General features: G+C 41.3%; 1 protein-coding gene and 1 long non-coding RNA gene across 3 annotated transcripts in view; one reads left to right on the forward strand and one right to left on the reverse strand.

The window, feature by feature from the left end:
• Positions 1-17,056, forward strand: part of NINJ1 (ninjurin 1) — a 44,187-nt gene that overhangs the window by 21,511 nt on the left and 5,620 nt on the right. The window contains exons 2-3 of one of the 2 annotated variants that reach the window (XM_077278109.1): positions 15,072-15,293; positions 15,559-15,723. In XM_077278109.1, coding sequence (XP_077134224.1) covers positions 15,072-15,293; positions 15,559-15,710 — 374 coding nt within the window. In that variant the 3' untranslated portion in view covers positions 15,711-15,723. The remainder of the gene's footprint in view (positions 1-15,071; positions 15,294-15,558; positions 15,724-17,056) is intronic. The other variant, XM_077278108.1, reaches the window with a different exon arrangement.
• Positions 3,206-5,730, reverse strand: LOC143787720 (uncharacterized). The gene is made up of 3 exons (XR_013218445.1): positions 5,268-5,730; positions 4,472-4,548; positions 3,206-3,465 (listed from the first exon to the last, which is right to left on the reverse strand). It is a non-coding gene; the product is annotated as an uncharacterized LOC143787720 (long non-coding RNA).

Consider the following 17,056-nt stretch of genomic DNA (forward strand, 5'->3'; position numbering starts at 1 on the left):
TAGAATCTGGAGACAAAACAATAAGAATCGGCTCTTGGTTAGATGGATGAATATTGTCTCTAGTTAATACCAATTCCTGTTGCTTTATTGTAGTTTACCTTGAACTAACCAGTAACTATGTCAATATCATTATCTTATGTTATTGTTTCCTTTTCCTGTTTGGAAAAAGAAAATGAGAAACTGTATGTTAAGTGGTTTTGTTTAATAAAAATTATCTGATTAAAAAAAAGGAAGTGAAATAATTTTTGCAAGTACGGGTTGTGTACTGCATGTGACAACAATCTCCTGTTTTCTTCCTATGTCTAGCCTGTGGGGTAGGGTGGCAAGACGGGAGCCTTTTCTTACAAGGATAAACATCCATGCCCGACTATGTTTTGCCAAAACCTACATCTAGTCTGCCAAAAGCATGTGGGGAAAATATGTTATGGTCTGATGAGTGCGAGGTTGAACTTTTTGGTTATAATTCCAAAAAATATGTTTGGCTCAAAGCCAACACTCTGCAACACCAAAAGAACACCATACCAACAGTGAAGCATGGTGGAGGCAACATTGTGCTTTGGGAGCTTTTTTGAGCAGCTAAAACTGGGGTTTTGGTCGAGGTGGAATTAATTATGAATAATTCAAAATATCAGTAAAGTTGACGACAAAACTTTCAGGCCTCTGCTAAAAAAACGAAGGTGAGTTTTACCTTTCAATACAACAACCGCCCAAACAAGCAAAAGAATGGCTTTGCCAGAAGAAGATCACAGTTTTTGCAATGGCCCAGCCTAAACCTGAATCCAAATCTGTGGGTCTTGAAGAGGGTGCTGTGCACAGGAAATGCCCCGGTCAGACGCATGAGTCAGATTTGGCGCTACTCCAGGGAAGAGGGGGCAAAGTTTGCCAACCCCGACCCCAAAACTCCTTGCTGTCCTAAATTCAAAGGGTACTTCAACTTCAAAGGGTACTTCAACAAGCTATTAGGTAAGGGGTGTTACCTAATAGCTAATACCTACGGTTTCTGTTTATTTTTCAATTGTATTTTACAGATTGTGAGTGACATTTAAGGTGGTAAAAGTTCTGAAATGATTCTTCTTGGTGTGATTTTTTTTTTTTTTATCATGACAAAACCCTGACATGTTAACAGGGGTGTAGACTTTTTAAATCCAATGTAGATGGGGTTTCATATTATTCATTAGAGCAAGCAAATATTTTCAAAAAGAAAGTTAATAACTAAGATGTATTAGCAGCTGTTCTACAATAACTAGGATTTCTGTATGAATGAGGCTGCATATACTTCTCGGATGTGCAGAAGCTTTAGGTGCGGGCGGTAACGACCACGATGCTGTTTATAACCATTTCCTGTAATGCTTACACACTGCTGTATGATTCACATACAAGTGATTTCAGCAGATTGGATCAGAGCCATTTCTACCCTCTGATAGAGAGTAAAAGTTCAGATTGAAGGATTTTCAGGAAAACCCCCACCCAAACTAATAGATGAATTGCAGAGTCATAAAATAAAAACTCCCTTTGAGGAATGAGGACATTGTTCCTCGGCTACATGATGAATTACAAAATATCGTAAAGTCATGTTTTTCCATTAAATTTCACTTAATCGCAAAAAAAATAATTTCTACCAAATTTCATCTTTTTCAAAACAAAAAAATTACCTGCTTTACATAATTTCAGTGATCTTCTCGTTAGTTTAGGAGAACGTGTTAGGGTGCAGTCAAACAGCTGCCGTATAAATCGGACCAAGATCACAACGCAGTACATGGACTGGCTGGCAGCTCTCCCCACCCGAGGGTGACATTTGCATAGAAATATATGAAACGGTCACACTTGGGTCGGAAGACCCACCGGCCAGTTCTAGCATTGCGTTCCGATCTCGGTCCGATTTGTACGGCCATCTGACTACGCTAAGGAAACTGATATTACTGTCTTGATGATTGAATTATATGAGCAGACTAGGTACTTTAAAAGAAAACAACTGATTCTTAATATCATTGGCCCCCATTCATAGAGATCCGCATTTTTCACACTGGTCTTGATGAGGAGGCGTGCTGGAGTCAGACGCCCGTGATTCATTAAAAGGTGCATGCCTCTTAATGAATCTAGTTAATCTGAAAAGTGGCGTGTGCTTCCCCACAAGACTTACTCCAGTTGAGGACAGGTTTAAGGAACTGCACCACTCGTCATTAATTTTACGCCTTTTTGTCTGGCCCCAGGTACACCCAATTTGTCTTAGCTGGGACAAAATTGCATGAGACCTCCATAGTCGCAAAATTTTAGCGCAGACTCGCGTTGTGCCAAAATGTTGCAACTTTGTACACTAGAATTCTGCGGTAAAAGCTTTGGATCAGGTCTATGTCTTCTATTATCCATGATTACCTCCAAGGAAACACGTGCATTCATCATTTCTTTGCATCAAAGGGTTTTATCATCGAAGGACATTGGATATAATAATGAAGATAGAAGCAACAAAGATAGATTGCACAGCAGTTTTAGCATCCTCCTCTTACCACATCACCCTTGGTATCTCCAGTATTAGATCAGGTAGACGGTATGTACAGCAAGGTAAGCAGCCTCTTCTTACTTCAGCACCCCTGGTATCTCTAGTATTAGATCAAAATTTAGGATGAACAGCAGTGTGAGCAGCGTCTTCTTACCTCAGCACTCCTGGTATCTCCAGTATTACATCAGATAAACAGCAGTGTGAGCAGCCTCTTACCTCAACACTCCTGGTATCTCCAGTATTAGATCAGATAGGGTGAACAGCAGTATGAGCAGCCTCTTCTTACTTCAGCACCCCTGGTATCTCCAGTATTAGATCAGTTGGACGGTATGTACAGCAGTGTAAGCAGCCTCTTCTTACTTCAGCACCCCTGGTATCTCTAGTATTAGATCAAAGTATAGGATGAACAGCAGTGTGAGCAGCATCTTCTTACCTCAGCACTCCTGGTATCTCCAGTATTAGATCAGATAGACAGGGTGGACAGCAGTGTGAGCAGCCTCTTCTTACCTCAGCACCCCGGGTATCTCCAGTATTAGATCAGATAGACAGGGTGGACAGCAGTGTGAGCAGCGTCTTGTTACCTCAGAAACCCAATATCTCCAGTATTAAATCAGATAGACAAGGTGGACAGGAGTGTGAGCAGCCTCTTCTTACTTCAGCTCCCCTGGTATCTCCAGTATTAGATTAGATAGACAGGGTGGACAGCAGTGTGAACAGCCTCTTTTTATCTCAGAATTCATTTTATCTCCAGTATTAGACCAAAACACGAGGTGGACAACAATGTGAGCAGCCTCTTATTACCTCAGTACTTCTGGTATCTCCAGTATTAGATCAAATAGACAGGGTGGACAGCAGTGTGAGCAGAGTCTTCTTACCTCAGCACCCTTGGTATCTCTAGTATTAGATCAGGTAGACGGTATGTACAGCAGTGTAAGCAGCCTCTTCTTACTTCAGCACCCCTGGTATCTCTAGTATTAGATCAAAATATAGGATGAACAGCAGTGTGAGCAGCGTCTTCTTACCTCAGCACTCCTGGTATCTCCAGTATTAGATCAGATAGACAGGGTGGACAGCAGTGTGAGCAGCCTCTTCTTACCTCTGCACCCCTGGTTTCTCCAGTATTAGATTAGATAGACAGGATGAACAGCAGTGTGAGCAGCGTCTTCTTACCTCAGTACTTCTGGTATCTCCAGTATTAGATCAGATAAACAGGGTGGACAGCAGTGTGAGCAGCCTCTTCTTACTTCAGCACCACTGGTATCTCCAGTATTAGATCAGATAGAGAGGGTGGACAGCAGTGTGAGCAGCGTCTTCCTACCTCTGCACCCTTAGCATCACCAGAATATCACCTGGGCCAAGTTTTTGTTAGTGGACTGCTCCAGTCTATAGTAATACCCTCTTAAGACCAAAATGATTTGCTAATTAAAGGTATTTTTGGTATTTATTTCTAATTACATTTACTTTTTTATTTATTTTCTATTGCCGAAGAACCCATTTAATCCTCAGTTGCTTTCCTTGGTGACCAAAGTCAATATGTAGCTTACTTTCACCTCTGACCAAACACTGAGGTCCTTTGTACTAGCAGTTTTGAAAAGACTGACCTTTTAATGGAGGTTAGAAACCTAATTGTCTAATCATGTGTCGTGCAAATTATATTATAGGTGTCACTCGTAATTTTCTTATGAAAGTATTTCTCAGTCTGGCTACTGAAAAAGAACTGCAGATGCCGGGAGATAGGGGGTGGTTCTCAGGGAGACCATCCAGCAGCCACAGATTACTGACATTGTTGCTGGATCAGGTCCTGCAAAATTGATTTGCACCAGTTCTGGTGATGTGCTAATCCTAATACAATCCTAATCTAGTCACTATGTATATGATAGAGGAATTCTTATATACAATCCAGGTCTTAGTTATGCCCAATTCAGGGGTCCTTGTATCACTGTCAGAAAACAAAATGTGATTGTTAAGGCTCACCAGATGAGATGGATCCTCTAAGCCCCAGGTTCGGATGATCACACGGTCAGCGAGCATTGAAGGCACAGGCTTTGAAGCTAGAAGACACATAGGCATCGATGCTAGGGTCACACAGGAATCTCAGGAGCAGCAGAATGGATGAAGTGGAACCCAGGAGGGATGGGAACCCGTAAAGCACCGATAGTGGAGCACACCAACATAGAGGTCTAGAGTCTCATTACTAAGGCACAGGTGTGTGTCAGTGGGCCTTACATAGGTCTAGGGAGATGATTTCATTGATCCACGCCAGGCAACTGGCGAAATCCGACGTGGAGCACAACAGAAGGCAACTGACCCAGTGGAAGGGAGCAAAGCCCAAGATACCTGGGACAGCTGTGTAACAGTGATGTATGGACTAGCTGTGGGTCTTCTGACCTGATCTCTACAGCCACATATGTTTATGAAACCGTCTACTTCGAATCGGGACACCCTTGGCCACCCCATACTTGAATAGAAATACATGGAGGTCCGAATTCTGACTAAAAGTGATCTGTTACATGGAGTGTATGATGGATGTGACTGTGCAAATTCTATGTCACCTATATAAGTGTCTAAAAGCTCCTACAATAGTCAGGCTTCATGAAAACCTGGCCAGACATTAAACCCGTGTTATTAAGCCGTCTAGACAGGTTTTTCTAGTACATAGTGTATGAGGCTCCTGAATAGACAGGGCAGAAACCAGTCACATGCCCACCTCCCTCCTTCCAGTATCCGATTCCTCTAATCCCCGGATAGTGGGCCGCCCCAGGACACTCACATTACCCAGGCAGGGCTCATTTACTGTAGGCCTCACATGAGGAGAATCCGTCACTGATCCACAGGTGTCGGCTGCTAAGTAAATGAAGAACTGGAAAAAATGATGTAAATAATAAGGGCGGACGCTGTGCACAGCTGAGTGCTCTGCTGCACCACGTAATCTGTGGAAATCACCTATTCAGGGGGGAAGGGAGTATCCGACGATACCTGTGGAAGCAGGAGCCCTATATGTCAATATCCATCCCAGCTTTTTTTTAATTATTATTTTCTTTTTGCTTTTGTTTTGTGGTATTATTGCAGTATTTTGTATAAGTGATTAACTGAACGCAGGTTTAAGTCTCCTAAGGTGACTTAAAAATAAAATAATACAAATATTGGAAGAAAAAAGTTTTTAACCCCCTTGATGATGCAAGGCAATTTGTGTTTTTGCTATTTCTTTTCTTCTTCCAAGATCCATATTATTTTATTCTTCCATTGAAGTAGCCATATACTGTAAGTGTTTCTATTCATCACTTTATGGTGCATTTATTTCAGGAAGTGCGGCAACCGAAATACTAAAATTGTGGCGTATTTCAACCTTTTTCCACGTCTTTACAGTTTGTAATGAGGGTTAATTTTATATTTTCATAGCTCAAACTTTTATGGATGCAGAAGTGCCAAATACAGATATATAGTTTTATTATTCAATAATAATAATAATAATCATAATAATAAAAAAATAAAAAATAGTAGTAATGGTATTTCTATATTTTTGAACTCTGTATTAACTCAGAATTTTCTATATGTTAAAGTCTCCTATAAACTAAACAATTCCTTTCAGTACCTATTCCCATGTAACACATTTTTTGGAGTTTTTGCACTTTGCTATGTGCGATTTTGCATTTTGTCTTCTCGGCAGACTACTTGTAATATGAGCCTTTCTTTCCTGTGGCATTTCGCTTTGTCCTTCTAGACCCAGTCTGCAGCGAGGGGGCCTCTTGTGCCTAAACAATGTGTGACTACTGATAGGAGAGCAGAGACCACGGCCTTCACTTCTATAAATACTCACATGTACGGAGATCCAGTGACCACGTTAATATTTCACTAGCGGTGTGCCTGATGTGTGTACGGTTACATTATCTGTTCCTATACATTATATATATATATATATATATATATATATATATATATATATATATATATATATATATATATATATATATATATATATTATATACACCTAAATAGGACATAATCTAGTTTATAAGGGCAGGCAGTGCCCTAACTATCCGGTGACTCCTTACATCCGGTGACTCCTTACAGCCTACGCACTGCACGTTGGTAGGAGTCTGCAGTCACAAATGTCGAGTGCAGACTTTTATCTTAAGGCTGGACAATGCCTTTTAATAAATGGGCCCTTGTGGCTTATGATACGTTTTATGAATACTGCTTAAAAAATACAACATTTTTGTTTTTTTGCCGTATTTGGCTCAATAGAAGTAAAAGTTGCATGTTCCGCTAAAAAGTCGCAAAATATGCCAAAAATCTCTGGCATATATAAAATAATTTTAGGAGGGATGGGAAAGGGCTCGGAGTACATTTGAGTAAATAAATTGTGACTTTTTAAAAAGGCACAATAGGGGGCTTCCAGATGTTTTCGACTGGTTAACCAAACATCACCCACAATATCGGGCATAAAAAATAAAATAGGAGATCACATGTAAAATAGACTTTATCAAAGGCACAAGATTAAAAGAAGAATATGGCACAAATTAAACACCAAAAACTAGAATAAAAAAAAAAAAAAAAGACGCCAATGCAATAAAGAATCAGCCTCGTGATCCTTTTGTTGGCAGGGGATGATCAGTCGCTAATAGATGAATCTGGCATTGGCTATGTCCCCTTGGCCCATTAAGTCTAAATGAATACTCATCCGTGTCTTTGTGTGTTGTGCAGTCAGGAGAAAGTCTCGTAGGCCTCTCATTTGTATGGTCAGCTTTACAAAAGCAGTTTACTAGTTTTCTGAGGCTTACAACGGGGCCAGAAAATGTTAGTACCTTTTGTAAAGTCGGAAGAGCTGCAGTACCAAACTTCATTTACTAAGGGCTGGTCAGTCTTACTTACTGCTTATAATCAAACCTTCTAGTCTATGACTTAATCCCATCAGATGACTACATATACAACCTCAGAATATGCCATCAATCTGTTTTTAGATTTTGGTCCCATCTCTGGCAAAACAGGCGTCCCATTTGCAAACAGCTCCATAATTGTTCATAATGGGAATAATTAAAGAGGTTGCCCTGGATTATGAAAAACATTGCTGCTTTCTTTCAGAAATAGTGTCGCCCCTGATCATAAGTTCTGCGTGGTATTACAGCTGAGCTACATTTACTTAAATGGGGTGGGCAATTCATTTTCCCAAGGGGCCACATTAGAGACGGTGACTGTTGAGAAGGGCCGAAACAATAGGCTGAAATTAATTCTGCTCAATATTAATATTAACATATTACTTATAATTATTTTATAACTTAATATTGACCAGAATTAAGTAAGCAGACACCCCCCCCCGTCTACCATATGAGCACCCACACAGCACCCTTTATATACAGTACGAGCCTCAGACAGCCCTCCTATATACCGTATGAGCCCCTACACAGCACCCCTTATATACAGTATTGGCCCCCACACAGCACCCTCTATATACAGTATGAGCCCCCACACAGCACCCTCTATACACAGTGAGCCCCCACATAGCACCCTCTATATACAGTATGAGCCCCCACAGAACCCTCTATATATAGTATGGGCCCCCACAGCACCCCTTATATACAGTATGAGCCCCCACACAGCACCCTCTATATACAGTATGAGCCCCCACGTAGCACCCCTTATATACAGCATGAGCCCCCACACAGCACCCTCTATATACAGTATGAGCCCCCACAGCACCCTCTATATACAGTATGAGCCCCCACAGCACCCTCTATATACAGTATGAGCCCCCACACAGCACCCCTTATATACAGTATGAGCCCCCACACAGCACCCCTTATATACAGTATGAGCCCCCACACAGCACCCTCTATATACAGTATGAGCCCCCACACAGCACCCTCTATATACAGTATGAGCCCCCACAGCACCCTCTATATACAGTATGAGCCCCCACAGCACCCTCTATATACAGTATGAGCCCCCACACAGCACCCCTTATATACAGTATGAGCCCACACACAGCCATCATATATACAGTATGAGCCCCCACATGACCCCTTGTTTATACAGTATGAGACCCCCTAAACAGCACCCCCTATGTACAGTATGAGTCCACACAGCCCCCACACTGTTTCTCAAAGAATGCAGCCATTTTCTTTTTTACAGTCCTGGACAACCTGTTTAAAAGAAACCTGTCATCAGATTCATCCTGCCCTAATCACAAGCAGCATGAATTAGACAGTGGGTACGTGTTTGCAGCCAGGTATGCTAAACTATGAAATCCTGTGGCATTTTAGAGAAAAATTACTTTGAAAAGCCAGCCGTGGATTGTGTCTTGGCTCACTAGTCCAAGATAGGCTCTCGGCGGTTTCTCCTTGACCTTTTCAGTAGACTGACGAGTCTCTCTCTGTTCACATCTTCTCCCTGCCCAGATCCCTTTCACTGGCAGGTCTTTCCCAGTGTACAATGGACCTGTGAGTCAAAAGGGATCTGGGCTGGGACAAGTTGCTGAGGACCTAACTTGAACTAGTCAGCTGAGACACACGGGGGCGATTCATCAAAGCTTTCTGGTGAAAAAAAACTTTGAAAACTCACTTTTTTTTTTTTGCGCAACTCGAGGTTTCGCAGCAGGTGGGACTTCTGGTGTTTTCATACCACGTCGCCCCAGCTCTGAGAAAGTAGGCAGAGCTGGGGCGTGGCGACCCCTGCTCATCAAATTCAAGGGGAGTGATGGCGTTCACTACGCCATAAATCTTACTGCAGCAAAGGCTCTTTGTAAAATTTATGGTGGGACACATATAGCGACATGCGCTACTACGTGCGTTGACTGATTCATTAAGAGGCGCGTGCCCCAAAGCGTTCCCTCATCATGACCGGCAAGCGAATCGCCCCCCATAGTCTCCAACCGGCTTCTTAAAGTATGCTTTCCCTAAAATACCACCCCATTACAAGGTAGAACGTGTGGTCTTTAGCTTTTAGATCTGGTAGATGATCTAAGAAATTCCTCTGACAAAAAAAGAGAAAAATTCCCCACAAAACTGGACTTTCAGTTCTGTTTGGAAGTTCCCATCAAGAAATACTGAGATTAGTGTTCCTAAAACAAGTGTTCCCTTACTTAAAGGGGTTTTCCAGGCCAACAGCAAATTTTCAGCAGCCGAATTCCAAGGATGTGAACACACTTTTAGGATTTGGTTCTGCTGGGAGGTTCAAGCTGTCATTACTTGACACTGTATGTGATTGGCATACTTGCGGCCACGTGTCCACCATCTACTTTTCATGCTTCTGTCAATTAGCACATTCTGTAATACTCAGCAGATTTTCTGTACACAGATCTGCATCAAAAAAACCTTTATGAACGTACCCTTTAAGCTGCTTATTTGTGCTCCCATAATGTAAGTCTCTCTGCTAACTGGAAACCAGCAGAATTCTCAGTTTAAACAGGAACAGAGAAGAAAATATTGTGTAGAGATTTTCACATAATTGCTCAATACTTTTGGGTAAAACTCTGTGAAAAGTTTTACATGGTCATCCTTGTACAATATTGGAAACCCCACCAGACAATGGAAGATTTTACTGTCACACTAAAGGTATATTACACTTTAGCGTTGTTTTATCGCATGCGATGCCTGCTCATTAATGCTGCCTTTATCACACCCTGCACAGCTCTCCTGTTCGCGGAATAAATGTTGATGGAGGATCATGTGACCAGACCTGCCCATCAACCTCCTCCAATAAAAAAAACACTAAGCAAGGGAAGCTATTTTTCAATTGGAGGAGGCTGTGGGCAAGTCTGGTCACATGATCATCAGCTGTCATTCCGTTAGCGAGAGAGGTGCGCCGTGTGTGAGAGCTTTCACTAAATAAGACTCTTCTGAAAAGGAGGATACGCGGTAATACTTATATAGTAGTAAGTGCGGTATAATCGTGTCACCAACACATCTGGTCAAATAACGATTTATTTTACTTAACTCCCTTGACTCGATCTCGAGCCATTGTGACTTGATGGATGAACGATCAGTAGGAATATCGATCTTGTGCAAGCCTAGATTGGTGCACTAGGGTCTTCTCCACCATTCTCTTGATATTATCAAGCTATCGGGTTGCTGATCTTCCTATTCGCCTTGTTCCTTCTATAATTCTGATCATATTGTGTTTCTGCAGTGATTGCACTCTTCGTATAATGTCTCCAAAGTACTTCCAATAGGAGGCACTAGAGTTCTAGTCCTCTTCCTCTCTAAAGAGGCAATTTGCTTATTTAATTTCCCAGAGAACCATTGCAAGGCTTAAAAGTCTCCTCACATTGATGTACCAGGCTTGGATGTCACTCTCCAAAAGGAGAAATGTTACCACTTGGATCCTGATCAGACACCTTTCACCCAGCCAAACCAGATCTCACGCTTTGCACTGATAAGGGGCAGCACCCTGAAACACAGTGTCTGCAATTGAAATTCTGGTTTGACTTGTATCCTAAATTCTTCATATAACTTGGAGAGAAATGGTGACTGGATGCAGTCTTGTCTGACACGTCGCTCTACTTTGAATCATGTCAAATGACGATAAGATGGATAAACCCTTTAACATTATCAAAAAGTGTGGTTTGGACTAGAATATTCACATTCAATGAAATGACCTCCATCCTTGGATAGCTAAGTATGTTCAGGTGATGTAGCTTCTTCAGTCTTATAGAAAATACATGGGTTATTTGTTCATGACTAACTTGGTTTGTCCGGTGTTGCCCAGTATGTTTCATAATAGCAGAAGAATTTACGCAATTAGTACTTAGTCTTTGTTTTGCAACTTCTCCTTCTCCCGGTGTCAATCAGACATGACCCTGCACACTGGTCTTTTTGTAAAGTACAAAGGTTATGCAAAGAAACTCATACTAGTCAAACAAGGGGCACATCTGTGGACAGTGTGGTTTCAAGGTTCTTGCCCCTCATCAGTACAAAACGGAGTACTGGTTAGCTAACCGAGATGCCTTAGAAGCAGGTTTGGCTGATATTTGCTACTTTACATAGTTTTTTTTTTCAAAATAAGCCTCTTCAATGAGATTCATTATTGCCCCAAGCTACATCTAAGGCATCTCATTCAGTCATCTAGCACTATGCTATGTACTGATGAGGGACAAGAACTCAGAAACAGTGCTTTCTCAGATTTTGAGCTACTTTGCATAATTTTTTTAAAATAAGTGTCTTGAATGAGAGTCAGTTATCCTCTGAGCTACATGTAAGGAATCTCATTCAGCCAACTAGTACTCTGCTGTGTACTGATGATGGGCAAAACCCCTAAACAATGCTTTCTAACGTTTGAGTGACTTTGCATAATATTTTTTTGTTTTGAAAGTAACCGTCTTAAAGGAGAGCGAATATTCCCCTGAGCTACATGTAAGGAATCTCATTCAGCCAATTAGTAACACGATCTGTATTGATGAGGGGCAAAAAACCCTGAACAGTGCTTTCTAAGGTATGAGCTATGTTGTATAAATGTTTTTTTTCCTCATTTAGCTTTGCCTTGAAATTAGGTCTCCATATTGAGTTGAGTCTCTTAAGTAAGAACCACTATTCCCTTCCGATCATAAAATGTACCAGTAAGTTTGGTGCATGTGTATGCCTTAAAGGGAACCTGTCACAATCCCCCCCCCCCCCCCCCCCCCCCCCAGTCTTTCAAACTAAAAGAGCCACCTTGTGCAGCAGTAATGCTGCATTCTGACAAGGTGGCTCTTTTAGTCCTGGGTGCTGTAACTAGAGAAATAATCAGTTTTATAATTTGTCTGAAATACCTGGTCTTCAGTCAAGTAGGCCGGCGTTCCCCCCTGCTTCAGACGCCACACAGCTGTCACTCACATCTTCTTGGCGCCAAATACAAATTTGGTATATGGTATCTGTAATTTTACTGAGCTGGAGAATTATGTTGCCAAGTCGTATTTATTGCACAATGAACTCCTTAAATATAAACCCAAAAATTAATGGTAGAATTGCTTTTTTTTTTTTTCACCACTTTTCCCCATTTGGATTTTTTTTAACCATTTTTCAGTATAATAAAATAAATGGTGGCAATCATCAAAACTGCAACTCGTTCCTCAAAAATCAAGACCTCATATGTCTATATAGATGGAAAAAGTTACGATTAGGAAGTAGCGCTGGGGGATTAATCAAATTAATTTCAGTAATTCATCATTGGAGGATCTCTCGCTTACTGAGGTCATGATCCTGAGGCGGCTTCACTGGTGGCCCTGCCATCCTTCTTTCCACAGCCCCATTACCATTGTTTTTACTCAATCTTTTAGGTGAAGAGTAGTGATGAGCGAATATACTCGTTACTCGAGATTTCTCGAGCACGCTCGGGTGACCTCCGAGTATTTTTTAGTGCTCGGAGATTTAGTTTTCTGCGCCTCAGCTGAATGATTTACATCTGTTAGCCAGCATAAGTACATGTGGGGGTTGCCTGGTTGCTAGTGAATCCCTACATGTAATCAAGCTGGCTAAGAGATGTAAATCATTCAGCTGAGGCAATAAAATCTAAATCTCCAAGCACTAAAAAATACTCGGAGGTCACCCGAGCGTGCTGGGGAAATCTTGAGTAACGAGTATATTCGCTCATCACTAGTGAAGAGATCTGCCGGCTTCCCAGCGGAAGCTACCCAAAGAATGAACATTGGCACTTCTTTTCATCACCCAAAGGTTTACGAAACCTAAAGTAGTTAAAAATAGTGATGCAAGACAGAACACGTGCGCAGCAATGTCGTTTTGACATTGCTGTGCACTATTTTAATTTTATGTGGCACTTTTGCAGCATTTGAATTTGCCTGAAGACGTTATGTACACATACCATACTTCCTTGAAGGGGTTTCTGCTTGTAAAACTCATTGTTTGAATTGTAACCTAAAAATCTGTGATCACAAAGATCAGTGCCTGCAAGCAGATATTTTGAGGTCTGAGGAATTTATTCGAGTAGTTTATTATGTTAGACAATTGTATAACTTTTCCATAATATGAAACATAAAGATTATTTGATGACACCCGAATACCTCTTTTTAAGACGACACATAATACATTTCCACCAACCTTTTAGTCTAAGGTGTGGAGACACGGGGGTCGATGATCGCCCAGGTCCGCTAGGCAGAACCGCATGGACCAGGGATTGTCCCGCCGAACGCCCACTCTCCCTTAAACGTGGGCATAACGCTACTCAGACAACACAGGGTGAGGGTAAAACAGTGTGGCAATGCTTTATTGGACCACAAAACAGGCAGATACCATGTAGAACAGTCCCAGCAAAATACCCCAAGATGGTGCACATTCGAGTCTCACCCTTCCGCTGACTCGCCGGGATAATGGCAGCTGTTACTTCAGAGCTCCCAAGGTCGGCTACCCCACCTGTGGCACGCACAGAGAGGAGGTAACAACAAGCTTACGAAGATGATACTCCATTGAGGTACAAGGCCAGTTGTCTTGAGGGTCACAACCTGGCTTCTCTGAACATCTCCATGGAGCCAGGCGACCAGCGGGTCCCAATCTTGGTTTCTCCAAATGTACCCATGATTCAGCGATGGTCAATGGAGCAGGTTTGTATTCTTCCAACTGGGGCCGAAAACCCCTAGGTTGTTTCGTATAGAACAAAAGATCAGTGTCCCTCGTGATGGAGCCATGATGAATTGGATACTGTCCTGTCTCTGGTCCTTTGGATGTATGGATGTCTTGGCAGAATCTCTCACTGTTTCTCTCTGTCTCTGTGTCAGTCTCTTTATACAGAGACATGTAACCTATTTTTGGACTTACCAAGTGTCCCTCATTCAGTATTTACATAAAGAGTAAAAATGGTGATGAGATGAAGTAGCACTACTTGATTATTTAATCTACTTGCATAGTTTTTTCTCCTCTTTTCACAAAGTCAACAAACTATCTTTCCTACACAATGCATAATTATTATATCAATACACATCACTAGACATCAAGGATACGAGCACAATATGTTACATGAAATATCAGCTTACAAGTCAATATTACAGGCTTACACAAACAAATCTGTTTACTTGACCAATCAGAAAGAAATGCTTAAATTCAAAAGTCAACATATAGATAACAGACTATTCTTGGCTTGTGAAAAATGGTTGTCTGATTTTAAGATACAATGCAGTGCCTCCACATAAGGATTAATGTTTCTCCTTATGGAGAGCAATAATCCAAGCCTGGCATGTCGGAGTGAGGAGACTTTTATAAGCCATGCATGTTCCTTTAGGAAATTAAATATGCAAATTGTCTCTTCAGAGAGGAAGAGGACTAGAACTCTAGCGACACCTATTGGAATCAGTGATCCTACAAGTCAATATTGACTCTTTATCGAGCATTGCATTGTGACTTGGGATAAAAGCCAAACCAGAATCACAGTTTGCAAACACTTTGTTTTAGGGTGTTGCCCCTCATCAGTGCAAAGTATGAGATCTGATTTGGCTGGGTGAGAGGCTCTGGACTTGGATCTAAGGGGTAAGGTTTCACCTTGTGAAGAGTGACAAGCCAAGCCTGGCATGTCAGTGTGGGGATACTTAAGCCATGCATGCTCCTCTGGGAACTTAAATATGCAAATTAACTAAACTTTTGCAAATTTTCTCTACAGAATGGACGTGGCAGAAAGAAGCTGAATATAAATCATTACGCCAATAAAAAGAGTGCTGCCGAGAGCATGCTGGATATTGCCTTGCTGATGGCCAACTCGTCACAGCTGAAGGCCGTAATTGACCAGGGACCCTCGTTCACTTACTACATCCCACTCATCATCCTGATCTCCATATCCCTCATCCTCCAGATTGTGGTCGGGGTGCTCCTCATCTTCATCGGTTTGTATGATTGTGACTTTTTTTTTAGCACAATTTGTTGGTTCTTTTTCTATATTTCTTGACCATTTCTATATGCACAGCCCATTGAATTCCTTCCATTTTGGTTATTATTCGTATATGAACTTTTTTTTTCCTCTGGCTTTCTAAAATGGTCTGTAAGCTTGTAAGACTCCTGATATCTGCAATAACCTCATAATTTTTCGTTGCAACAGAACAGATTGTTTTTGAGTTTGATAACTTTTGAAATTATTTTTCTTTTCTTCAGTAAAGTATGACCTTAATAATCGAGAGAAACATGCCAAACTGGACAACCTTAATAACACTGCTACTGGACTTGTGTTCATCATCGTGGTGGTCAACGTCTTCATTACGTCATTTGGGGTGCAGAAACCAGTGGCGGAACCTACAAATGTATAGAACTATAGAAGAGGTAAACAGGAGCCCTACCCGGTGCATCATCACAACGTAGTCTGTAGGTCATATGAAGATGTGAAAGGATGGTCTACAGGCACCATGTATAGAGGGCTGGATAGCCGGTCATTCTATTGTAAGATATAGAGTGCTTGGCAAATGGTAAAGGTGTTCACCATCACATCAGTGCGTGGGATCAGACTGTGCCGCAGTACCAACTTGTAGGCAGATTTGTGCCATTTTTAATAAAAAGGAGTCACGTTACCAGCCCTCTTGTGGAAGGGCTGAGACTGGACATGTTCCCACTGTCTAATTAGTGCTGTCACCATCCCAGTTTTGTTTTTAGAGGCAAATGTTTCCAGTGGAAGTAACAGAGGAAATGTACTCCTCCAGGTTCTAGGCAAAGATGCTAAAGGATTGTGTTATGTCTGCCTTAGTAAAGCCTATAAATACCTGTCTTAAGGAATGTTAGTCATCCGTAGAGCAGGCAGATCCTCTTTGTGTACCCTAAATCCAATTTACAAGTTAAAGGCTTATTCCCACCATTACATGTTATTACCTATGGGTGGAGGGCCGAATGCTTGCATGCCCACCGGTCGCCATGTATATGTGCTACTGCGTCATTCATTGTCTATGGGAGTGTCGGAGAAAGCCGTGTGCTGGACTCTGCCATCTTCAGCAGTCCCATAGACTGTGAAAGGAGTAGATACCTGTATGCTCGACCATCCCTAGTCAGAAGGGGACTTTCAGAGCCCTGTTCTCTTGATTTGTTAGGATTTTAGCTATTAGACCACCACCAATCAGTAAGTTATAATATACAGGTCCTTCTCACAAAATTAGAATATCATCAAAAAGTTAATTTATTTTAGTTCTTCAATACAACCTGGGCTTCCATTATATCTCAGCAGTGCCACAGGCTGATCGCCTCCATGCCACGCCGCATTGATGCAGTAATTGATGGAAAAGGAGCCCCGACCAAGTACTTTGGTAATTTACTGAGCATATATTTCAGTAGGCCAACATTTCAGATTTTAAAATCATTTTTCAAGCTGGTGGTATAAAGTATTCTAATTTACTGAGATAATGATTTTTTTGTTTTCATTGGCTGTAAGCCATAATCATCAACATTAACAGAAATAAACACTTGAAATAGATCACTGTTTGTAATGACTCTATATAATGTATGAGTTTCACTTTTTGTATTGAAGAACTGAAATAAATTAATTTTGATGATATTCTAATTTTGTGAGAAGCACCTGTTTAAAGCTTGATGATTTGAAAAATGTAAAGAGTAACTTTTTTTTTTTTTTTTTCAAAAATTTTGTCAAGCAGGGAAAGTTGTGAAATGTTGC

The sequence above is a fragment of the Ranitomeya variabilis genome, chromosome 8, assembly GCF_051348905.1.
Source record: "Ranitomeya variabilis isolate aRanVar5 chromosome 8, aRanVar5.hap1, whole genome shotgun sequence".
Taxonomy (NCBI): Eukaryota; Metazoa; Chordata; class Amphibia; order Anura; family Dendrobatidae; genus Ranitomeya; species Ranitomeya variabilis.